Below are 22951 nucleotides of genomic sequence, written 5' to 3' on the forward strand. Positions count from 1 at the left end.
AATTTGAATGGTCTTATTTCATACAAGCTCGGAGCTTCCTTTCGCATAAGTACACGTACTCCCATCACCCTGTATTTAATGGGTTTTCATAGCAATATCACGCGTGACAACACACTTGTAAACATTTGAATATTCAGCACCTAATATTACAAATAGATTAAGCACTTGTTACGTTATGCATATATTTATTATACGTGATTTTCCGTCTCCCGTTTAAGATTGAGTAATTACATTTTATACGACAACTAGAACAACATATAGATTCTGTCCGATTTTTTATGTGCTCAAAAAGCAACAAGGAACACACAATTATCTAATCAAGTTAGCATACAGACTTGTTCACCCCACTTGAAGATGAATTCAAATAAGTTAAGGGACGGTTTTTTGAAGGGCGTTTGAAGCCTTAAGCTATCTGCAGCTGTACTACGAAAATTCCACTTGTGATATACACACAACATGGGCAAGATATCGCCCATTAAGGTAAGCGCGTTTGAGGTCCAATTTACTTGCAAAGTAACTAAAAGGTTAAGGGTGTTATAAATTTTGAGCACGTTCATTAGGCTCACAGGATCCTCGCCCCGGCTTTTAGCTGCGACACATGTCGGAATTTCCTAATAAGATTTCCTTAATTTAAGATCTCAAACATACCTATGTAGTTACATTGACTACATTCCTGAATCAACACCACCTAGCGAAATAAGCGACGTAAATTGGAACGCCGTGTCAGTTCCTTGTATCGTAATATTGGTGCGAGGTATATTCGATTAATGAAATCATATTTACATCGAAATCATGTTATACTAGCTGCTCCCTGCATTATACCAAATGATGCATGTTTATCCATTCAAAAAGGAAGCATAAGCCATACGTCTTAACAACACTAAAACTTAAAGCTTCACATAACAAAAATGTTATACTTAAAACTCAAAAAAAAAATACAATAATTTGATAACACTTTATTGATATAAATAGCGTACTTAAAAATACGAATATCTATCTGGTATCAAAAATATACTTCACGAAGAAGATATATTGCTAAAGAATATACTGACAAAGCTTTTAGAATAAACATCAATATCCTCGGATCGGATCTGAACAGAATCTTGAGGCGTCTGTGGATACGCCTCGTAGCCAGAGTTACGTTAAGAGTACCAATGCTCACTTCAGACTAAACAGTCGGTCGACGGTTGGCGCAATAGATGACAAGATTTTTTTAAAGAAAATCGTAGAAGTAGGTATCCACAAAAGTTTTCAGTCGATCTGGTACCGGCTAAACACCAAATCGTTCTTATGTGCATACTTCCAGTCTTCTTCAAACTAATTTATGCACCCAAACGAACTGTCGGCCGACAAAAAGTTTGTAGTGTGCGCGGTCTATAACATTACCTGCACACAGTCGACCGACAGTTGGCCCTATGCGATGATTGACAATTTTGTGAAGAAAAGGTCGATTTCTATCAAAGTTTTCAGTCGGTCTGATACCGGCCAAATACTTGATTGGAATGTGCGTGCTACGTATTCATGTTCATACTGATTTATGAACCCGATTAAATGTCGGCAGACTAAAAGTTTCCAGTCTGCGAAAGCGCTAAGGGAGCATGGTTTATGAACCAGAAACATAAAAGTAACGAGGCTATTACGTGCGAGCCGTTGCACTCGGTCAGACGAAGCTTTATTTCAATGCTTTAGCATTTTTTTCTGCTACCTTGTAGACTTTTTAGTGAAATGGAAACCATGATTTTTGAATTCATATCCTTTATCATGAAAAGTGTAAAGTGAAACTGCAATTTTGCATGTAAATGCTATTGATTCTTTTTCACAAATTCTCCATCGTAATTTGCAATAATATTGTACAAACAGTTTTGTTTTACGTTCTCGTTACATTTTATAATTTCGTAGAAATTCTTATTTACTCAAAATATTCATATATCAGCGTCTGACACAGTTTACTTGTGCATTACTTAGAATCTTATATTAAATATTCCCATCGATGAGCAATTAAGTTACCAGGCAGTATCATTAGCTAGATATTTCCCCGAGCGTTATAAATTACATGAATTAATTAGTGGAAATACAGATAGCTACAGGTGCTGGCGACACAATTATTAATACAATAGTGAACATAATCGCTGCGTCCGACAACACTTTAACAACTACAGAAGATAAAATATTGTATAATCAGTCGCTGTGTGAGACAGCCGCATTTACTGTTTACAACATTGCCTCTCGAGGTAATTCCCTTCGAAACAAAGCAAACGGAGATTCGCTACGTTCTTGAACGAATCTGCAAATCTCCAACGCAGTAACTCCCGTTCACTCCCGGGAAATAAAAGATTACAGTATGAATAACTCTTTAGAGCCTGACTTGGCGATGTTTTTTAGCAGCAATGATAATCTTTTCCATTATTCTCTAAGTGAATTTACTTTGAAGATACTGTGTTTGAAACTCATGAGTTAATGCTTAACTGTTTGTTTAATTGTCGCAATAAATTATGACATGTGCAGGAAGTATAATTTGCGGGTCTGTTGGTTTAATATTAGTGTTCATTCAAATATAGGCGAAAATAATTATATTCTTAACCTTTATTACATAGACATTACAAAAATTAAATCCTTATCGATATCTTACTTAAGGACAATTTACCTTTGACTACCTAAAAATGGTAAGGGCCTTACTACAAAAACTTTAAACCCTGTTTTACACTGTGAATTTGATGTAACTTTGCGAAAACCTTTTATAAAATTAACCGGATGCGGAAAATTCTTCGCTAAATGAAGTAAAAATCCACACACTTTGTATATATGTAAAGTATGCTATTTTTATATAATTATACAAAAATCTAGTTATTTTGATAAACTGATATGAAATAGGTAGGTACTTTTTGGATTAGTTTAATCTCAGGTCTTAATGTCATCAAAACACCTGTTAGTGTTGACACCAGACCGTGCAACTAGTATCATTTCAATTAAAACCCTAATTGAATTTCAATTGAATAATATAATTTCAAATAGACGTGTTTTTGATTAACCTGACAATATTTCAAATTAAAACATAACATATTTTAAAGAGCTTTCGATTCTCTTCTTCGATTAAGTAATCTAGGGAACAAAAATATACTAGACTGTCTCCCCCAAAATACTCGAAGCGAATCAGATTAGGTTAAGTTATTTTAAGAACAACTGGGACAGAGAAGTGGGTTAAGAACAATATAGATGAAAACTAGTGTCACAATTATGTGTCACATTTATGGATAAGATAGACTATGTAAGAATTATAGATTAAAAAATATACTAATTTGTTGAAGTTATTTGTTATTAGTTATGTGTTTGTACCTTGTTTATTGAGGTGGCCAGTCAAAACTCACCTTTGTTTCTTGTGAAGGCCTGTGTGTACCAGGGCCATGGTTACTTTTCCGAACAATCCACAGCCCCAGCAGGCTGATAGACTATCAATTATTTAAAAAGTCCCACTTTTTGAAGATCTGCCATAATAAGTAGGTACGTTGATGAATTTAAAATAAACTGAATTTCTATTTAAAGTAAATTGAATTTTCAGGTCAGCGCCCGATTATCCATGAAATCAATATTCTTAACTTTAAAGTAACTTAATAACAATTTGTTATTTCATTAATATTGAGCAGGTGTTCATATTTATGCGCAAACAAACTTTCTAACATTTAAGTGTTGAATTACTAGATTTATTATTTCGAAAACGACTTTAGAGTATTCTTAGAGGTTACCTTGGCTTGTTTTGGAAGGTTCTAGAAATAAGGTGTATTTTGTTGTTTTTTCAGCTGTCGTTGCTTTGTGTGCTTTTATTTAGAAACATACAGGAAAGGGAAGTGACAGCGATAACGTCAGCGCAGTGCTGCATCGCTGTATTGTCCGCCAAGCGCTTTCATAAGGACACAGTAACGTGGTACTGTTAAGAAAACTCGGACAAACTTTATATTATGTAATTTGTAGGCATGTTTGTATCAGATTTTAGAGAAATATATTGAATTTTCATTTTGAAATAGAAGCCTATAAAAAAAGGTAGCCTGCCCTTTTTTGTATTGATGTGAAAGTTTTATCAATCTTTGGTAATTTTCAGTTATGAGAAACTCCGAAGATTTCATTTGTCCTTAGTACTTTTATTATAATTTTATATTTAAGGATAAAATTACCCTGAATAGAATTTACTTCCAATATTTTATTTACGACTGAGAAAGCATAACAATAAAAAATTATAATTTACTATTTATTTATCTTGCATATCATAATTATTTATTATTCCTAAATATACCTGTTACAACAAGAAGGAGGAAAACGGAAACTTTGTAAGATAATAATCAAAACGATGAAGCCTAATTAATTTTACGCACGTGTTAATAATAATAATCAAATAATTAAGCCAAGATTTACACAGCCAATATTTATATTTTCAAGAAAGTCTCAATACATTCATACAAAAAAGAAGACCTAATAAGAGACTTATTAAGTCCAGTTGAAGTACCTCTATATGCTTCAAATATCTAGTAAGTAATAACCACAATATGTCACCCCAGTCAGACCAAGATTCAATTAAGTCCGGTCAAGTAAAGATCTAAATATTGTGTGACATTGGACCTTTTTTGCAAGAAGTCCTAATAAACCTAGATTTATGACCAAACGTTGAGTCCTCGTCTAAGCACATTAGATAAATGGGTGTCTGCTTCCTCGCGAATTGGCACGGATACATATAGGCTTCAGGATTAACGTGACTTCACCTTATACTCACTATGCACAAACAAAGAGCAATTTTTAAATTTTAAACTAAAAACATTAAGCCACATTGAAAGTCATATACACCATATATCAGTGACAGCCAGTACTAAAATTGTACGTCTGTGACATAAACACCAAGTAGGCTAATTGACTGTTAATATCACCGTATCACGGTATCTTCTAAGAGGGACAAAAACAAGTGAAGATCTAGAAAGAAAATTGCAACAATGCTTGTCGTGCTTTAAATATTATACTAATATTGGATAAAGTTATCAAAAATTGTAGTCTTGTATATTGTTAATTTTGTAATTACCATTTGTTGTAGAAATGTTAGTTTTTCAAAGTCAATACATTGACGTGTATGTCGAAATTTACGTCTTTTATTAAGTTCAATAGGACACTTATCGGCCAATGTTACACTTTTTTAACTATGCTATGACTTGAGTCATATCTACCTATTCAGTGAGTTTTTTTTTATAATTTTAGCTGAAATAAATCTTCAAATAACTGAACCTAATACTGAAAATACTCATAGAACATAGCAACAAAATCCTTCGAAGTCCAATAACAATTAATTCCCTTTCATCAGTAGTATATTGCTCCAGGCCATAATATCTAGGCTATTTGATTTTTATTATTGGCCGTCCATTTTATATCTTCTGACGGACATTTCACAGGCCTCGAATTCCGTATAATAAAATGCTTCACAGCTTTTATTATCTAGAAGTATGAGGTCACTACTTTCTTAGGATGCGGTTAATTATAGTTCGGCCATTCAGAGAATGCGTTCCTGACACGTCGCGATTGAACTGACGACGTAACTTTGCAATGGCGTTGCAGTTACGATAAAAATATTTTTGCTGGTTGTTTACCGTTTTAACAATTGAGGAGCATTAAAACAACATTATTATATCAATAATCAATGAATGTAGTTACGTCGTCAGTTCAATCGCGACGTGTCAGGAACGCATTCTCTGAATGGCCGAACTTTAGTACCTACTATTAACATTATTTAATACCAAAAACACATAGGAAGTAGCAAAGGGTCCGCGTTTCGGCGACTATCTTTTGTGATACCTATTCAAAAAGTGATGTGTTGCAGGTCAGTTTGAATGAATGATTTCAGGTTTGAATAGTTATAATGGTCTTAAAAAATATTGACAGTGAATATGGTGGTTCTGCCGTTTTACAGTTCAACAGAACGGCTCAAGACGAAAAATTGTATTTCGTTCCCTAGAGACAATAGTAGCAATCCTTTGGGACGCAGGATAAGCCGCAAAATACAATATTTACCGCAGAATACAATATTTCAGATTGTGTTTTTATATGTGGTATTAAATATCAAATACACGAAACAATACTGATGTTAAACTTTATATTGTATGAATCTAACATTCAGTTTGTTTAGTTTACTAAATGTTTCAGTTTACAACTCAATGTCAATAGCTCTATTTGAACCCCTTCATCCCTAAATCGTAGTTTACTATCTTCTAATAAGTAGCCTTAGTATACGTAAGACCGCCATTTACTAATAGTTTACTAGTACAATACCCTCTATTTAATGGCTTACCGATCTGACCACGGTGTAAGTACCCACTATAGGTAGCTAGGTAAATGGTTATAGGAGTCTAGTAACATAGTTAAATGAAAGTACACAATTTGTCATAATACTAAAGTTTATTCGCGTACCTAGTAGTACGACTTTTTAAGAAAAGATCTTGAAATTCGATTATCTTGAAACGGGTTAACTTTTGCCAAGTGTGTGCCCATGGTCAAATTTGTCCGTATTGACCTATACTATCACCTCATGAAAGGATGCGCACTACTTACAAGTAACCCTGTATATTTTTTTTATTTTAATACATAGTATTTTATTTTTAGTAAAGTAAGTAGTTTAAGGTTGTAGTATAGTGTACATATACATGATAAACTGTAAATGAAAAATTATGTACCTACCTTTTATACAAAAATCCTTGTGTTAATGTTTGTAAATGCTTTAATGCACATCAAACACAACGACATCAACATATTTTTCCGAGGTCATTACTACGTCAATTTACAAAGATCAGACACGCTTCCTCTTTTATCAAACCACAGTAGGTCAAAGTGCTCGCAGGACCCAAAACTTGAGGGTCGGCAAAGATCCGGATCGTTGGACCAAAAAATATGTAAAGGACATTCGCTCGTCCGCTTTATAAAAGGTTATAAATATAGTTTATTTAATGATGTCTTTACTGTACTTTTTACATAGGCAATTGCGACTCATTAGGTGTTATTCTAAACAAATGACTGATGTGTCTATGTAGACTATTTGTCAAATAGAATAAAATGAATGTAGGATTGAGCAAATCTGTAGGATAGGAAGGTCAGTATTCTCTGATTAGCTACCAATATGAGATAGTTTTGGTTGTGATTTCAAAGTGGTGTAAATTAAAAGTACCTACGTGTCTCCCATAAAAAGCTCGCTTTTGATAAATAACACGTACGGTATTTCAAAAGCGGAATAAAACTGCAATTGACATTAAGTCAATAATGACACGTTATTAAAATTCATGTAGGGAATTCCGATTTATGCCTCGAGGCGCGTTTTGTATTAATTAATATCTCTTTGATGCTAAGTAACTGCCATTTACTGATATCCTGTTGTTCACAATATAAGCATGCTGAAACCTGAAAGAACTTTCAAATCGATTCATTTGTTTTTTAGTCTAGAAAGTACAAACAAACTACTCGGTTCATTATTTTCGTGGCATTCATCTAATGGAATTACAAATTACATGTAATGGAAGTATCAAACTTACTAAACTGTACACATCGGCTTATCCATGGTTAACCAGTTATCCCTAAGCTTAATTTCATTTTAAAGCTGGGATAGATACGGTATCAACCTGCAAGTGGGTACGGCTCGTCCACGGTCCTCACGAGCACACCGCGAGCCGCCTTTGTGTTCGCAGTGAAACCGCCACTCGGCGGGTCACTGCGAGCTTACAGCGCTCCACGCGCGAGCGGCTCGCAGCGGGCTCGTGCCTACGTACTCACATGTTACCGTATCTGATACGTTACGTGCTACACTGCTAAGTGAGTACCCAGCTTTAGAAAATAATCATTAAATAGGTCATGCAACTCTGAAACAATTGAACGCTATTGGCGTCGCAATATATCTGAACCGCAAGCCAGTTCATCGTTAACGGAAGCAATACTGCCAGTATTTGTCTTCCAACCAAAGGCGGATACAATTATGTGTCCAAACACAATACTGTAAAAATCATTCCAATAAAACCTTTATTTGTTCTAGTTACTGTTACAACCTTTTTATCATCCCACTGCTGGGCACAGGCCTCCTCTCACACGAAGAAGGATTGAGCATTAGGGTCTCAGCACATATATGGGATCGGAAAGGGATCGTCACCGTATCGCCTCGAGCCGTGCAGAATGGTTTGTATTAAACTCCCTACTGCAACGCACACTAATCGGAATAATAACGTAATCGCCTCGCCTCGGAACAGGCTCCGAACTTTAATTCCCGCGTTTACGGCTCATCGTCCCCGCGCTTACGTTTCTCCGTCCCCGCGCTTACGTCTCTCCGTACCCAAACTCACATCTCTTCGTCCACCCTTTCCCCTTTCCCCTCCCGCGACTTGCCTGCTAAAGACGCCGCCATTCGCAAGGAGTATTTCATTCGTGTTGCGCGTCAGCCAGGGGGCGGCGAGGCGTAAGCGCGGTGTCGCCTAGCCGTAGCCGAGTTGACGTACAGGCGCTGCTGATACGCTTTCGTTACGTGCATACGGTAGGTTGACGACTGGTTGACAGCGAGGCGAAAGGCGTTACGGTTACGATCCCTTTCCGATCCCATATGTGTGCTGAGACCTTTAATCACCACGCTTGCTCAATGCGGGTAAGTGATTTCAGACTATATAGTCCAGGTATCCTCAAGATGTTTTCCTTCACCTTTTTTATCAGCCATAGTGTCCAAGATATTCTTATAAAGTACATACAAACTTAGAAAAGTTGCATTGGTACTTGCCTGACCTGGAATCGAACCCACACCCTCATACTACTCGAGAGGTTTGTTCTTTACCCACTAGGCCACTACGCCATTTGTTCTAGTTATTTTTATTAAATTACCTAATGGAAAATTCCTTACATAAATAGGCTCTTTATAAACAGTCCAACTGTGATAATAAAGTTACTTACCTATACTTTTCCTATAACGGAAAGTTACCATACTTAACAGTTCAATGACCTCTAAATACAGACATTTTTGTTCAACAAATAAAAGTATCTAATAACTTCTCTTGTATTTTTCTCGTACTTTATCAATTCAATATTGTTTTTCAGGTAGAAACTGGAGACTTGGTATCGGAGATTTTTCTTCAAGTACCTACAATCACTTATCGAATGTCAGGTACCATTAAGGCTACTTAAGTTTTCTACACTATATTCCGGACAAATGTAGCTCTACTTATTCGTTTAAAATGCAGCATTTTATACGAAGTATTTTATAAATTGTCAAGCATTTCTTTAAAAGTGAATTTTAGAAGTTTATATATTTTTTTGCTATCAGTTTATATTTTACTTCCTTTACTAACCTAAAGTAAATGACCGTACTTTGTCATAAGGCGGCACTTTCAGCCCAACAAAGCCTATCTACCTAGAACTTAAAAAAAACGTGCTGCAAACAGTTCATGCAAACAAAGAAAAATGGTAAAATTATTTTTTTATCGAGTCACGTGACAAATGTGTAAGGACAGGGGGCCCATAAAATGTCACATACAGTTGCAAACGTGGCGTCTCTTTGAAATTTTAAACATGTTTGCGGAACTCAAATATCTCGTAGGATGGAAGTTTCTGAGAATTTTGACAGAGTGTCGTCAGACTTTGGTAAGAAGGGTAAGAGTTTGTTCCGAATATATTAATTTGTAATTTTGTTATAAGGTTGTCTTATTTTGTTAAAACTCTTACGTAATTTTATTCATAAGCTTCTTGTTAAGATGTGATTGTTTTCAATCTATGAACGTTTCATTAACTTTAACATACAATGTCAAAACATGCTGTGTATTTTATCAATTGTAGCTTATATTAATAACTTTTTCACATTTCTGGATACAGCTTTCATACGATACTCACCATTATTTTTTCATCCGTCATATTTTCCAAGAATCATACAAAGGGATTCTTATTCAAGAAAATAAAAGGCCAAACATCTTTCCAATGTCGTATATTCAGTTTCAATTTTACCGTACAATGACAATACGAACGTTAATTTAATATCACAGTCCAAAAAGATTACGTGTAACAACTTACATTGGAAATAATCTTACCGTCTAAGAATTTACAGTGATTACAATACATGAAGATTAAAAAATCTTCTAAACAGTATGTACAATTTCTGTAACTCTGTAGCTCTCATACAGTACAATAAAAATATTAACGAATCAACTATTACACAATAAGTATCGAACTATTGAAACGCTACTCGATTTTAAGAATGTTAATTTCATAACATAACCTTCACTTTTAGCGAAAACCTCAAAACTAAGTAGCGTTTTATAACAATTTGCACCGAATAATTAACATTTCTTTTTAAAAGGAACTCTTAAGTAGAAGAAGTACCTAAGTACGTAAATTCTGAGACATTGAAATGTCATTCCGTTTCTCAAAACGGGACGGTAAGCATTATTTACATAACTGAAGTTTACATCTTTGTTCAGGTATCGCCGATGTGGGCAATAAGTCAGTCAGGATCAACTGGGATTTCATGGGACACGTCTGTACGTTGTCTTGGGAAAGACGGGTAGGGACGGCACGCAGTTCCAGCTGAATGGCATTAACTTGCGTAGGTAATGTTATTTACAACTATTGTTTCAACACTCGTGTAAGAAATTCAATAAAATGTATAGTAAATCATTATTTTTTTCCGATTTTCATAGTGATATCAGCCGATCTTGAAATGTATTTTCTTCGACTTAAGTTATATCAAATCCCACAGAACAAATATTTGTGTTATTTGCGCAAACAGATTATCTATTCAGGTTTTTTCGAACTACAAATTCCGAGAAACTAATCTGGCTATGAGTTTCTTGCGAAAGAAAATGTGATTTATTTTATATTATCAGAATTCTATTTCCAGTAAATTCTATTAGGTATAAAAATAAATGAAAATTTTACTGTAGGTATGAGAGCCACGTTATACAAAGAATTTATCAATAAACGGGCTGATAAAGAGGGATGCCACATGGCCACAGTTATGAAATTGATATTTTTTATTGTTTAACATACATAGTTATAAATTTTCACTAACTAGTATTCAGTTCTCATCAAATGGTCAGTTTCACAGCCAGCTCACTGCTATCTGTGAAATAAAGAAAAACAGATTAAATAAATTAGAAGTCGAAAACCTCCGTGGCCAGGAATTGCGGTTTCCAACAAGTTAAGCCCCGGACCATTCATATAACACGGAACATTATGTAGTTGTCAACAAAAACTATGAGCATATCATTTGAAATTACTTTCAGCGATCCTGCAAGTACCGCAAGTACTAACTAAAAGTAAATATCTTTATAGAATTATTGTAGCATTAATTATACCATGCAAATTCTAGACATGCAAAACGCGTGCCTTGTATCACAAAATTGATTACGTAGTAATGAACGAAAATTATACAACGCTCGCTCAGCTAAGCTCAAATCAGTACTTCAATTTCGGTTAACATGCTCTTCCAATAAGCTGCTCACAATGTGTTATCAGAGAACAATTGGCTCCCGGTTCAACCTACAGCTGCATACCAATATCGCATTCTGGACTCAAGCGATGAAATAATTTGGACCACAAGCTCCCTACTTAGTCTCCGTTAGAGCATCAGACCGCAGTCTTAATCGAATTAATCAATCGATTAAGTCATCCTTTCCTGGTGCAGTAAATAGGCCTTTGTGAATTTGGTACTAATGCGCTTAGTAGGTTGGATGCATTTTGAAGGGCTTATACGAAATCATGCGTAATAAAAATGCTTTGTATTAGGTAGAAGGTGGAATGCAGTGAATTCATTTAACATGCTAATTAGGTATGCAATTTATTGCGAGTGAAATGCTTGTCATGCTTCTCAAGTTGACTGAAATATTATATGATTTAAATCATCATCATCATCATCATCATCATCAGCCTATCGCAGTCCACTGCTGGACATAGGCCTCTCCAAGTGCACGCCACTGAGATCTATTTTCGGCTTCTCGCATCCAGCTCCTGCCAGCCGTCTTGCGCAAGTCATCACTCCACCGTGCCTGAGGACGTCCTACACTACGTTTGCCGAGGCGTGGTCTCCACTCTAGAACTCGTTTACCCCAACGGTTATCGGTTCTTCGGCTAATATGGCCAGCCCACTGCCACTTCAGCTTGCTGATTCGGTAGGCTATGTCGATGACCTTGGTTCTCTGACGGATTACCTCATTTCTGATGCGATCCCTCAGAGAAACGCCGAGCATAGCTCTTTCCATAGCCCGCTGAGCGACTTTGAACTTGTGGACCAGCCGTACCGTCAGTGTCCACGTTTCGGCTCCGTAAGTCATGACAGGTAGGACGCACTGATTGAAGACTTTTGTCTTTAGGCACTGTGGGTACGACAATGTTAGGACTCGACGTAGCTTCCCAAATGCAGCCCAACCCAACTGAATTCTCCTATTCACCTCGTCCTCAAAGTTGTTTCTACCTAACTGCAATGTCTGCCCGAGGTATACATATTTCCGAACAACTTCGAGAATGGCGCCGTGTATCGCAATCGGTTCCGGTAGAACATGTTCATTGAACATGACCTTGGTTTTGTCCAAGTTCATCCGTAGGCCGATGCGTAGAGAAGATTCAGCCAGGTCGTTCAGCATCTGTTGTAGGTCCTGCAGCGTTTCCGCCATGATGACGATATCGTCAGCAAATCTCAAGTGAGAGATTTGTTCGCCATTGATGTTGATGCCGCGTCCTTTCCAGTTCAGCGTCTTGAACATATCCTCCATTGCATTAGTGAACAGTTTCGGGGAAATAACATCCCCTTGTCTCACTCCTCGATGCAACGGTATGGGCCTTGTTTGCTGATTCTGTACTTGGACGGACATTGTAGCGGCTTCGTAAAGACATCTCATCACTTGGATGTATCGCCAATCTACTTGACAACGCTGCAGGGACTCCAGAACAGACCAGATTTCAACCGAGTCAAAGGCCTTCTCATAGTCCACAAATGCTAGACACAGGGGCTGATTATACTCTTCGGTCTTCTGTATAATCTGCCGCACTGTGTGGATGTGGTCTATGGTGCCGTATCCGCTCCGAAACCCAGCCTGCTCCGGTGGTTGGAATTCGTCGAGTCTTCGCGCAAGTCGGTTCGTGATCACTCTTGAGAACAGCTTATATACGTGGCTTAGGAGGGAAATGAGTCGATAGTTCTTCAACTGGGTTTTGTCTCCCTTTTTGAAGAACAGGACGACAACACTCCTACTCCACGCCTCTGGAGTTCTCCCTTCAAACAGGACGGCATTAAAAAGCTTCTGGAGCTCCCCCAGTACGGGCTTACCTCCTGCTTTTAAAAGCTCTGTTGTAATGCCATCCTCGCCAGGGGCTTTTCCATTTTTGAGCTGTCTCAGAGCGATCTCGATTTCGCCACTGCTGACTTCTGGCAGGTCTTCGGTGAAATGGCGTGTTAATGTGGCTCTAGAATCCTCATTTCCGGGATCAGGTCGAGATGCATGCGATGCGTATAACCGGCCATAGAAATTTTCCACTTCCGAAAGGACTGCCGGCACCGAAGAAACGACTTCTCCACTTGTTGTGGTCAGCTTCGTCAAGTGGCTTCTTCCAAGAGATTGTACGAACACCTTTGACCCCCGATTCAGCTCAATTGCTCTTTCAATGGCAAGAGTATTGGAGCACCGGAGGTCGCGTCGTACGTGCTTGTTGATCTCTTGGTTTAGAGCCCGCTTAGCTGACGAAGTGACAGGCGGGTTTTCACGTCGTTTCTTCATAAGCCCTAATGTCTCTTCCGAAAGCTTTGATTTCTTGCCCTTACGCTGCATGTTACAGAATCGCGAACCTTCCTCCCTGAGGATCCGAACCACATATTCATGGTTCTGGTTAACGTCTGTTGTGGTTTCCACGGCGGCAAATCGGTTCTCCAGATTTGACTGGAACGTTTCAGATCCTGTCATGGTTTGGAGCAGTGTTGGTCGGAGCCTGGCCTTCACCAGACGGAAACGTTCGGCCTTGAAGTTGATATTCAGAGAGCCTCGGACAAGTCGGTGATCGCTCCCGGTATTAAACCTATTGATCACGGAGACGTCTCTGAATATGTGCTTCTTGTTCGTCATGATGAAGTCAATCTCATTTTTAGTCATAGTGTCGGGGCTTTGCCACGTCCACTTCCTTTGGGGCTGCTTTTTGAAAAAGGAGTTCATCAAAAAGAGCCCCTCGCGTTCAAGGAAGTTGACGAGCATTTGCCCCCTATGATTCCTGCTTCCAAATCCATGGGATCCTACTGCCGATTCGCCGCAAATCTGTACTCCCACTTTAGCGTTAAAGTCCCCCATGACAACGGTGTAATGGGTCTTTGTAGTGAAGTGGAGGGCCCTTGATATATCATCAAACATATCCTCCACTTCATCGTCTGAATGTGTCGAGGTCGGTGCGTACACTTGCACTACCTTGAGGCTATACCTGTCGGTGAGCTTTATGATAAGGTACGCTACCCTGTTCGACACACTAGACACCTCCACAACGTTATCAGCTAGGGACTTACCAGAAACCCAACGCCACCTTGGGATTGTTGGTCTCCCTCTCGGAAGTACATTAGGTGACCTGATTCGAGGGTTATGGTGTCCTCCCCCTCTCTTCGAACTTCACATAACCCTAATATATGCCACCTAATCTTCCCAAGTTCCACCTCGAGTTGCGCCAGATGCGAGTCAAGCCGCAGCGTGCGGCCGTTGTACGTCGCAAGAGTAAGTTGTGTTTGGTGGCCTCCCGTAACCCGGAGATTCTTCGCACCCCCTGTCCCGCCGTAACCACGGTCGCCACCGTGACCGGGAATAGCGGGACTGCCGGGAACTAGGGGCCGTGGCTTTTTCGTTCTGCACTGATTTAAATCACTACATACATATTTATACAGGGTAAAGTATATTTTTTATAAACAATCAGTTTCATTCAACATAGTTTTTACACAGCTTAGTTACTTACGGCCAGTTTCTTCATCAAAAGTTAAAGTTAAAGTAATGTCTAAAGTAAAAGTAACGGTCAAATTCGTTTTTTCAAGGCTAAAGTGAAGCAAAACTAATAGAAAAATTGAATTTGACCGTTACTTTTACTTTAGACATTACTTTGACTTTTACTTTGGCTTTAACTTTTGATGAAGAAACTGGCTGTTAGTTGTTAATTCGAATCAGCTGCTTTCTTCAGCAAGCTATTGGATTTCCAAACAATTTTGAAATTGATCTAATAAAACAGAGTGCTGGCTATTACACTGTTATTTGTGCAAGGTACTTGTAAGTTCAGCATAAACAATGACAACTGCATAGGTACATCACTTTTTAAACATTGACATTGATAGTAGTAAAATTATTTCAGTATTCCAATTTTGCATGTGTTCTTATGATACATATATAACTTTAGTTTGAATGTAAAGCTGTTTTATAAACGCTGACTTACACACAGCTGTTTAACTCATAAAAAGAGGGAAATGCGCGCAACGCATGGTGTGTTCGCATTTTTCATGATAAAAACGATATTTTCGTATTCTTGTGATTTGAGTATTAGGGCATGAGCGCATTATTCTAGATTTCTACCAATCATCCCTACCGCAAGCAAGATAATTGAGGCTGTCATAGAAAAAATAATATGGTTCGAATATGCTGAATATCAAACATGATGTTAGTCCGGGGTATTCCAAGTAATTAATCGTCCCTGTAGTGTAGCTAAACTGCCTGTGAGTTATGACCGAGAGACAGAAGGATGGATGGACGCAGCCACAAACAATAATCTTTTAAGGGTTTCCATTTTCCGATTAATTCCAGCTAACCGACTTTCTACGCTGAAGTTAAAGTTCATTTGGTTTTACATAAGTTGTTTGTTATGTTTAAACAAATGTTCTTACTCGAGAAACTTTGGTTAATTTGTGAACTGTTTATACTTAAGTAGGTTAATCGCTTCGATAAGCGTAAGTACATGAGGAACTTCTTAGCATTTTTAGTTAGTAAAAAAGTAGCTATTCGTTCATAGAATAGATTGTCGCCATCAAAATTACAATAGGTATTTTACTCGGTACTAGTTTTATGAAAGTGTTTTTATATTCAATTCCTATGCCAAGCATTAAAATGGAGATTTTGATTTATTAGGTCCCTCACGCTAAAGTAATTTTCTTTCGTACCCTAAGAAAAACTACAATAGAAATTCGTAAGGTATGGAAGGTGTAACCCTTATTTTACATACACAAATTCTGTTTCCTTTCGCACAATCAAATTACCGTAGCGTTGATAGAATATAAAGAGGTGTAGCTGTTTCCTAACAAATATTTTACGTACCTTACTGTGAATAACTTACAATATAGTGAGCTCAAACTTTCGCATTAAAGTGTAGGTACCTATTTAATAATTTCTCACACAAAAACGTGGTAAGTTTGTTACGAAAATTCTAGTGTGTAAATCTTAACAATGCAATTTAACACATTGTTCTAAGTTTCAAGTTGTCCACGAAGCTGTTGCCAGTTTCATTTTACTAAAGAATGAATAACATATATCAGACCAAGTGCCCGGGGAATGGTGTCAGAAATTATAACCTAATGCAAAATGGTCTCATAAAGTATGCTCCATACTAAATTGTAGTTGCTAATGAAGACCAAATGAGAATTTCCGGAAATCTGGAGGGAAGCCAACAGTTCTAATGTCAATAATGACTGAACTGGATATTTTAAATGTGGGCAGTTTTTTCGGATCATTTCAGAAATGGGCTGCATCCTGAAAATGCTTTATGTTAATAAAATTTATTAAGCCTGGTTTGCCATCATGAATTTAAATTAAACAGTGTTCAGGTTATTATTTATTGACATACGCTTCACTGTTTTTATTTTAAATACCAAATTAATGAGCTTAAAATAAATAACTTAAATCTTTTTGTTTGTTCAAACTGTATTATAAATAAAGTGTTTTTTCAAGTAACTAGGAAAATACATTAACGCCATTGTAAATTAAATATACCAATTACATAATTTCCTTTTTATTCAATTATAAAAATCATCGAGTTATTTCTATTGTGCTCGTTTCTATCACAACCACATCTACGACTATTGCCTGATTGGAATACGATGCGCAATATTCACTTTGCTACATAATAAAAAACATCCCGTATTCCCATTTAAGAAATAAGTTGAAGTGAATTTTATCTACATTTGTTCTCTTGGGGAGTTCTACGTATTTATTTCCTACCGATAGTGTCTCGCCCGCAGTTTATACTGTTTCTATAAATACAGAAGCAGACATTTTAGAATTGGAATCTATTTCTTATTCTCCGCTACGATCTTCAATAAAATTCGAACGCTCAGGAGTATTATCCTAAACCTTTTCTTGAAAGTGTAAGGGTCGGGTAGCGTACGTGGTTTAATTATTTCATTGTCATAAAATGTAAGGTTTGGTATACTGTCGGATTAGGTACTTTAAATATAGGGTAATAAGAAACTTAACTTTTCATTATTCTATTATATGGTTATTAAGTTTAGTTCGTTACATTCACATGTTTCTGAAATGATTTCTGTTAAATAAATCATGCTATTATTCTGCTTCTGTGATCTGTTAACAAGGTTAGGAACTGCGATCTCTTAACGTCCTTATAAATAACGTGTGCGTAAAAATGTGTTTGTCTGCTTATTCCGTAAGTAAATGGTAGTTTCTTATTTATATACAAGGTGGTCTAGTTGGGTTGTAAAATATTATAAAATATTTATTATGTAGGTACTAATAATTTGTTAGGAAAACGAACTAGAATACCTACACATGCCATTATAGCTACTTAAACATTTTGACCATTTCAATTAAAGTTGTCTCAGAAGGGCTTCAGTGTGTTGCCTACACCCCGTATGTAGGTGGGCACATACGTCTTCCACGAGACACATAATTTTATATTGTCTGCTTAGGTCATGAACTCTTACAATAACACTGTAGGAGAACAAACAAACTTAAAGTCTGAATACGTTTTTCCTGCGTAGGAGGTAATGTATAGCGCAGCTAATTCTAAAATATATAATATTTCATTTCATCATCTTGTGTACCTAGCCGTCTATTCCTGACGGAGACCATGACGGTCGTTTGTACTTCACGGCAATTATAATGACATAAGTACATAGCATGGAGAGAACTCTTATTAGTAGAAAAATATAAATTAAGAGAGGATTTTAAACAAATTAACGAACATTTTATTCAGTCACGACACCTTCATACAAAATTGGTGCGATCATTAAAAATATCGGAAGGCTTGAAAACATATTGGGGACTCCTCACTCCAGTAGTAGAATAGTGCAAACCTTGCCTTTACCTTCGATAGGTAAAATTGGTTACATAAAATCCCTGAGCTGACCAAGTGCATTAACCCAGGCATGTATTAGGTACACTGTTAATATCATGTCAATATCTAGTATCTGGCCATCGTAGCATTAAAGGCCAGTTAATTTGCATGACAATCATTTCTAATAGGGTCTCGCGACCTGCAATCCTAATCATACACCAACATTAATTAGTATTCCTAAGTAAAACTCACTAGGGGCATGTGTACCTGTTTAAATATTTTATCAGGTAATATGAGGTTGTTAAATATTTGATTATAATGTAGAGAAGGTTGTTTCGGCCATATTTTTAAGTACAAAAGTCAGTTTTTGTATGTAAGTAGTTTACTTTACCAAAATATATTTTAAATATATTTATGAGGCTGCCATTGAACACCCTTGGCAGTTGTAATGGCTTAGTCAGAAGCCAGTAAGTCTGACACCAGTCTAACCAAGAGTATTAAGTTGCCTGGGTAACTGGGTTGAGGAGGTCATGTAGGCAGTCGCTCCTTGTAAAACACTCGTACTCAGCCGCATCCGGTTAGATTGAAAGCCGACCCCAACATAGTTGGGAAAAGGATTGGAGATGATGATGAATTTACCAAAAAAGTATATCTTTAATTCCAGTGAAAACTAAAAGCCCTTTTTAATAAAACAATTTCTAATTCGCATTAATATAGTCGATACAGTTTGAGAATGCTTTCCCACTTTGACGCTATTACGAAGTTGTTCCCCGGAGCCTCGATTTACATAGTACAAGGTACTTAGAAACTAATTTTGGTTTAAGTTAAGTACTTTACTTGAGAATTATTCAATGTTTTTTCTTAACTGTTTTAGGTTTTATACAGAGGCTGATTTATTTTACACCTGGTAAAGGGCTATTTTGTATAGTGTACTCTGTACAGATGATACATAAATAATCTTGTAAAAAATATCTCCGCAACGGCACCTAAATCAAGCGGCTGAACCATTAAAACAGTAATAAACATTCATGACCTCATTTATTTCAAGCGTACCTACATTACAACGGTCGCAGTTTTTTCGAAAACTGAAAAAATTATCAGACCAGACCAAAAAGTCTGGTCACTTTTTGGTCACCACCCTAGGCCTAGTTTCACTTTATGACGTGATTCTTTAAATAGTGTAATATTAAAACGCCTACCTAACTTTCGGAACTTTTGTCTTGTATTTAATCATAGAATCGTCTATATTGTCATTAATGACTTATCAGTTTTTCTACTGTTGTAAATATTGGTTTCAAGAGAAACCAATATTTTTATTGTATTTCATAAATTATTTGTACTAAAGTACCTATTATGAATAAATATATTACCTTGGATACATAGCATGTAAATCAGGATGTACGGGAACATGTCTGGTCCGAGGTGACATGGCGGCCGCCGCGTTGATCGCTCGAATGCGCGCGCGCAACCGCTCGTACTGCTCCGGTTGGTACTGCGCTGCTATCGTCACTGTCGCTCCTGAGTACTGCTTGAGTTAACAGATAAAAAAGTTTTCATAAGTACCAAATATTGAATAATAAACTAATAGACTCATTTAAAAAATGTCCATAGAAAATCTCAAAAAATTGCATATTCATTTTTTTTATTGAAACAGAACCATTAATTAAACCAATTGAAGATTCAAGTTCCCAATTACTAAACGTTTATACTCGATATGGAGAGAAAATTACGTGAATATTCATATGCAAATTCAATGTGATTGAATAAAAATAGACTGGCTATATCCAAGAGCATGTATTTAGATACCTTCAGTGCAGCAGCCGCTTGTTCATGCGTAGCCCTTGTAAGGTCTCTGCCGTCGACACTGAGTATTCTGTCGCCTCTGTGCAGCATGCCGTATGCAGCTCCCCCCACCGACACCCCTGACACGAACACCCCACAAGCATCCTCGTCCGTACTCCCCTCCACCTCCCCACCTAAACCTCCCACGATGTCCATGCCGAGACGGGAACCCGAGCGAACGAGCCGGACCATGCGGACACATCTGGTCGCCAGCAAAAACACATATGAATATTTTTGATAAGAAAACTAATGCTGAAGCTGCTCTTCAGCTTTTTAAGAGTCAGCTTTTATAAATTACATAACTATATACTTTTGAAATATAGTAGCATCTACTGAAAAGGAACAGAAAAAATGTTGAGGCTAAAAGAATATAATACTTAAAAACATGTAAAACTTCGAAGCTTGAACAGAAGTCTGGTCTTTGAAAAACTGTAATTAGTAACTTCAAAACGAAAGTTCTGAAAATGTTAAGGAATTACGAGATCTTAAGTCGTATTTTGCGGTTTTGCAGGAACAGCCAAAAGGAAGCTAAAGTTTCAATGTCCGAAACTTACTGTCTTTGTACAATAGTTGGCAGACTGATTAATATAATAAATCTTAGAATTGTGGTAGCACTTTTGAGAAGTTTTTGTTTTGGACTTTGTGTTGTTACTTGTTTCTCTTGTACAATGTAGGTGGAAATATATTTAGTACATGCTTTTGTTTTAATGGAACAACAATAAAATGCTTAAATGAAGTAAAATCACATTTCAATCAAAACTTTATAGCTTCGAAACGATAGCTAAAAATAACCTACAAACCTACCTAAATTAAGACAGTAGACACAAGATAAAAGAAAATCAATCTAAAGAGGCGGTGAGCAATTAAAACACACCAACTCGTAGTTACAGATTAAGATTAATTGGCCGTATAAAAGCCACTAATTAAGACAAAATATGTGAAAGCTGAGGCCGTTTGCCGAAACTCAATTTGAATAAAAATATCATCTACATAAAGCGAAATCTGTCTCAAAAAGATGTTTTATGATCAGCGAGCATTTGGGTTGAGAAATTCGTGATATAAATCTTCCTCGTGAATGTAGGTTACCTTGAAATAGTGAAGGTAGTAGGGGTCAAAGTTACCTCGGTATTTCAGTCCGCTCCTCTTCCAATAGTTCGTGAAGTGTCGAACACGATGTTGCTTGCGTTTTAGCTGTACCGACAAAATGATCATTAGTTGCGTTTATTTCATCTTGTACTCATAATAGATTTCCGTCGTTGAATATTGTAATTATTTTCAATTCTAATTCAATGCAATCTCTTGTTAATATGCAGATTTATAGTAATGACCATAATCATACCAAGAGTTTGCACATTGGATTACTATTAAGCTGCTAACACGCATTGCATCTAATCTTTATTTAAGCAACCGTTCCACCAATATCGGGATTATATTTGCTATTACTAACGTAATTGATTTCGGTGATCATTTGGTAATGGAATATCGTGTAGGACACATACTTGAGTATAATGGGGCTGTCTTGGCGACGGGCGGGACTGAGCCGGCGGGGAGGACAATGAGTGTGACTTGATCCCCTGTACTTCTTAACGCGGTCACTGCATGAGCGTGAGTTGCGCCAATTAGCGATGTTTCTATACCCTGTACAACAAAATATTTAGTCATATAATATGAGATTTGATACAAAACATCAGGCCCAAGTTCACCGCTAACATTATCGATAGTTTTAGTAGACCTAAATATAGATTCAACTGTTTGATGGCAAATAAAATGAGTACCAATTGCCACATGTCTGTCAAAATGCCATTCCACATTTGAACGGAATTTGAATGGCAATACGAGTTGCAAACCGTGACGTCGATTTGCTAACTGAATTGAATTCACATACTGCAAAATGCAGTTAGACAAAAATGAAATCGGTTTTGAACCACTTTTCACAAGTACAGATGATTTTAACAACAATTTGATTGGGGAGACTAATAACGCTTATTTTGAAGCACAAAACATAATTTAATATTAATTAAGAAAGTCACCTGTTCCTTAATTTGAATAAAAAAAATTAAATGAGTGAAATGAAATCAAATTACAGTTCAAATACTCACATCCTTATCCCTTACAGCCAAAATTTTATCGCCTAATCTTAATCTGCCGTCATGGTGGGCGGCGCCACCGACAGCAATATGGGATACAAAGATACCTCCTCCTCCGGCTGCGTCATCAGCCCCGCCAGCTATGCCAAGACCTAGGCCTCGAACACCGCGCCAAAGTGTCACGACCCTAGGCCGACGGGCTCTTCGTACTCGCTAGTTGGAAAATACAATTTTTTTAATGTTGTTTCTGATGATTGCGAACATAGATGTAACAAAATAAACCGAATCGAAGAAGTTGAGAATGCATTATATATTTTGCAGCGCTTACACTGGCGGATTTTTGTAGCGCAAAACAAACCGAGCGTATATAAGCGTGACTCATTCTGAGCAACATTCATTTGGAAAAACTGACTGAAAAATCCGTTCATGCGAAAACGCTATTAGAGTAAAAACAACATAACAATGTAATAAAAAGAATTCGCTGGCTCAAGTGCATTACTCGTATAATAAAGAAAAAAATAGGAAAAATTAAAACGTTATTTCCGCGAGACAGAATTCAAAGTTGTCAAAATTATTACGATACAAAATTTTGTTTATAAAATAACTTTGCCGATGTAAAACCAACTTTGTAATATTAGTTTTGATAAATTCAGTGTTTCCAATAATGTTTGAGTCAGCGATTTTTCAGTTGGCTCCACGCCAGGCATTACTTCGTCAGCTGTTACATCAGGTGGTACAATAGTTTCTCTACTGCA

General features: G+C 37.0%; 1 protein-coding gene across 5 annotated transcripts in view; it reads right to left on the bottom strand.

Annotated features, from left to right (window-relative positions):
* Nucleotides 1-9948: 9948 nt before the first annotated feature.
* Nucleotides 9949-22951, bottom strand: part of LOC124632086 (disks large homolog 2-like) — a 44966-nt gene continuing 31963 nt past the window's right edge. For 3 of the 5 annotated variants that reach the window (XM_047166749.1, XM_047166748.1, XM_047166747.1), the window contains exons 6-11: nucleotides 22209-22409; nucleotides 21609-21747; nucleotides 21231-21300; nucleotides 20074-20311; nucleotides 19638-19795; nucleotides 9949-11098 (exon numbers count right to left, since the gene is read on the bottom strand). In XM_047166749.1, the coding sequence (XP_047022705.1) occupies nucleotides 11095-11098; nucleotides 19638-19795; nucleotides 20074-20311; nucleotides 21231-21300; nucleotides 21609-21747; nucleotides 22209-22409 (810 nt within the window). In that variant the 3' untranslated portion in view covers nucleotides 9949-11094. Of the gene's footprint in view, nucleotides 11099-19633; nucleotides 19796-20073; nucleotides 20312-21230; nucleotides 21301-21608; nucleotides 21748-22208; nucleotides 22410-22951 lie in introns of those variants that run through there. The other 2 variants (XM_047166750.1, XM_047166752.1) reach the window with 2 other exon arrangements.

This window comes from Helicoverpa zea, chromosome 7 (assembly GCF_022581195.2).
Source record: "Helicoverpa zea isolate HzStark_Cry1AcR chromosome 7, ilHelZeax1.1, whole genome shotgun sequence".
In the NCBI taxonomy this organism is placed as follows: domain Eukaryota; kingdom Metazoa; phylum Arthropoda; class Insecta; order Lepidoptera; family Noctuidae; genus Helicoverpa; species Helicoverpa zea.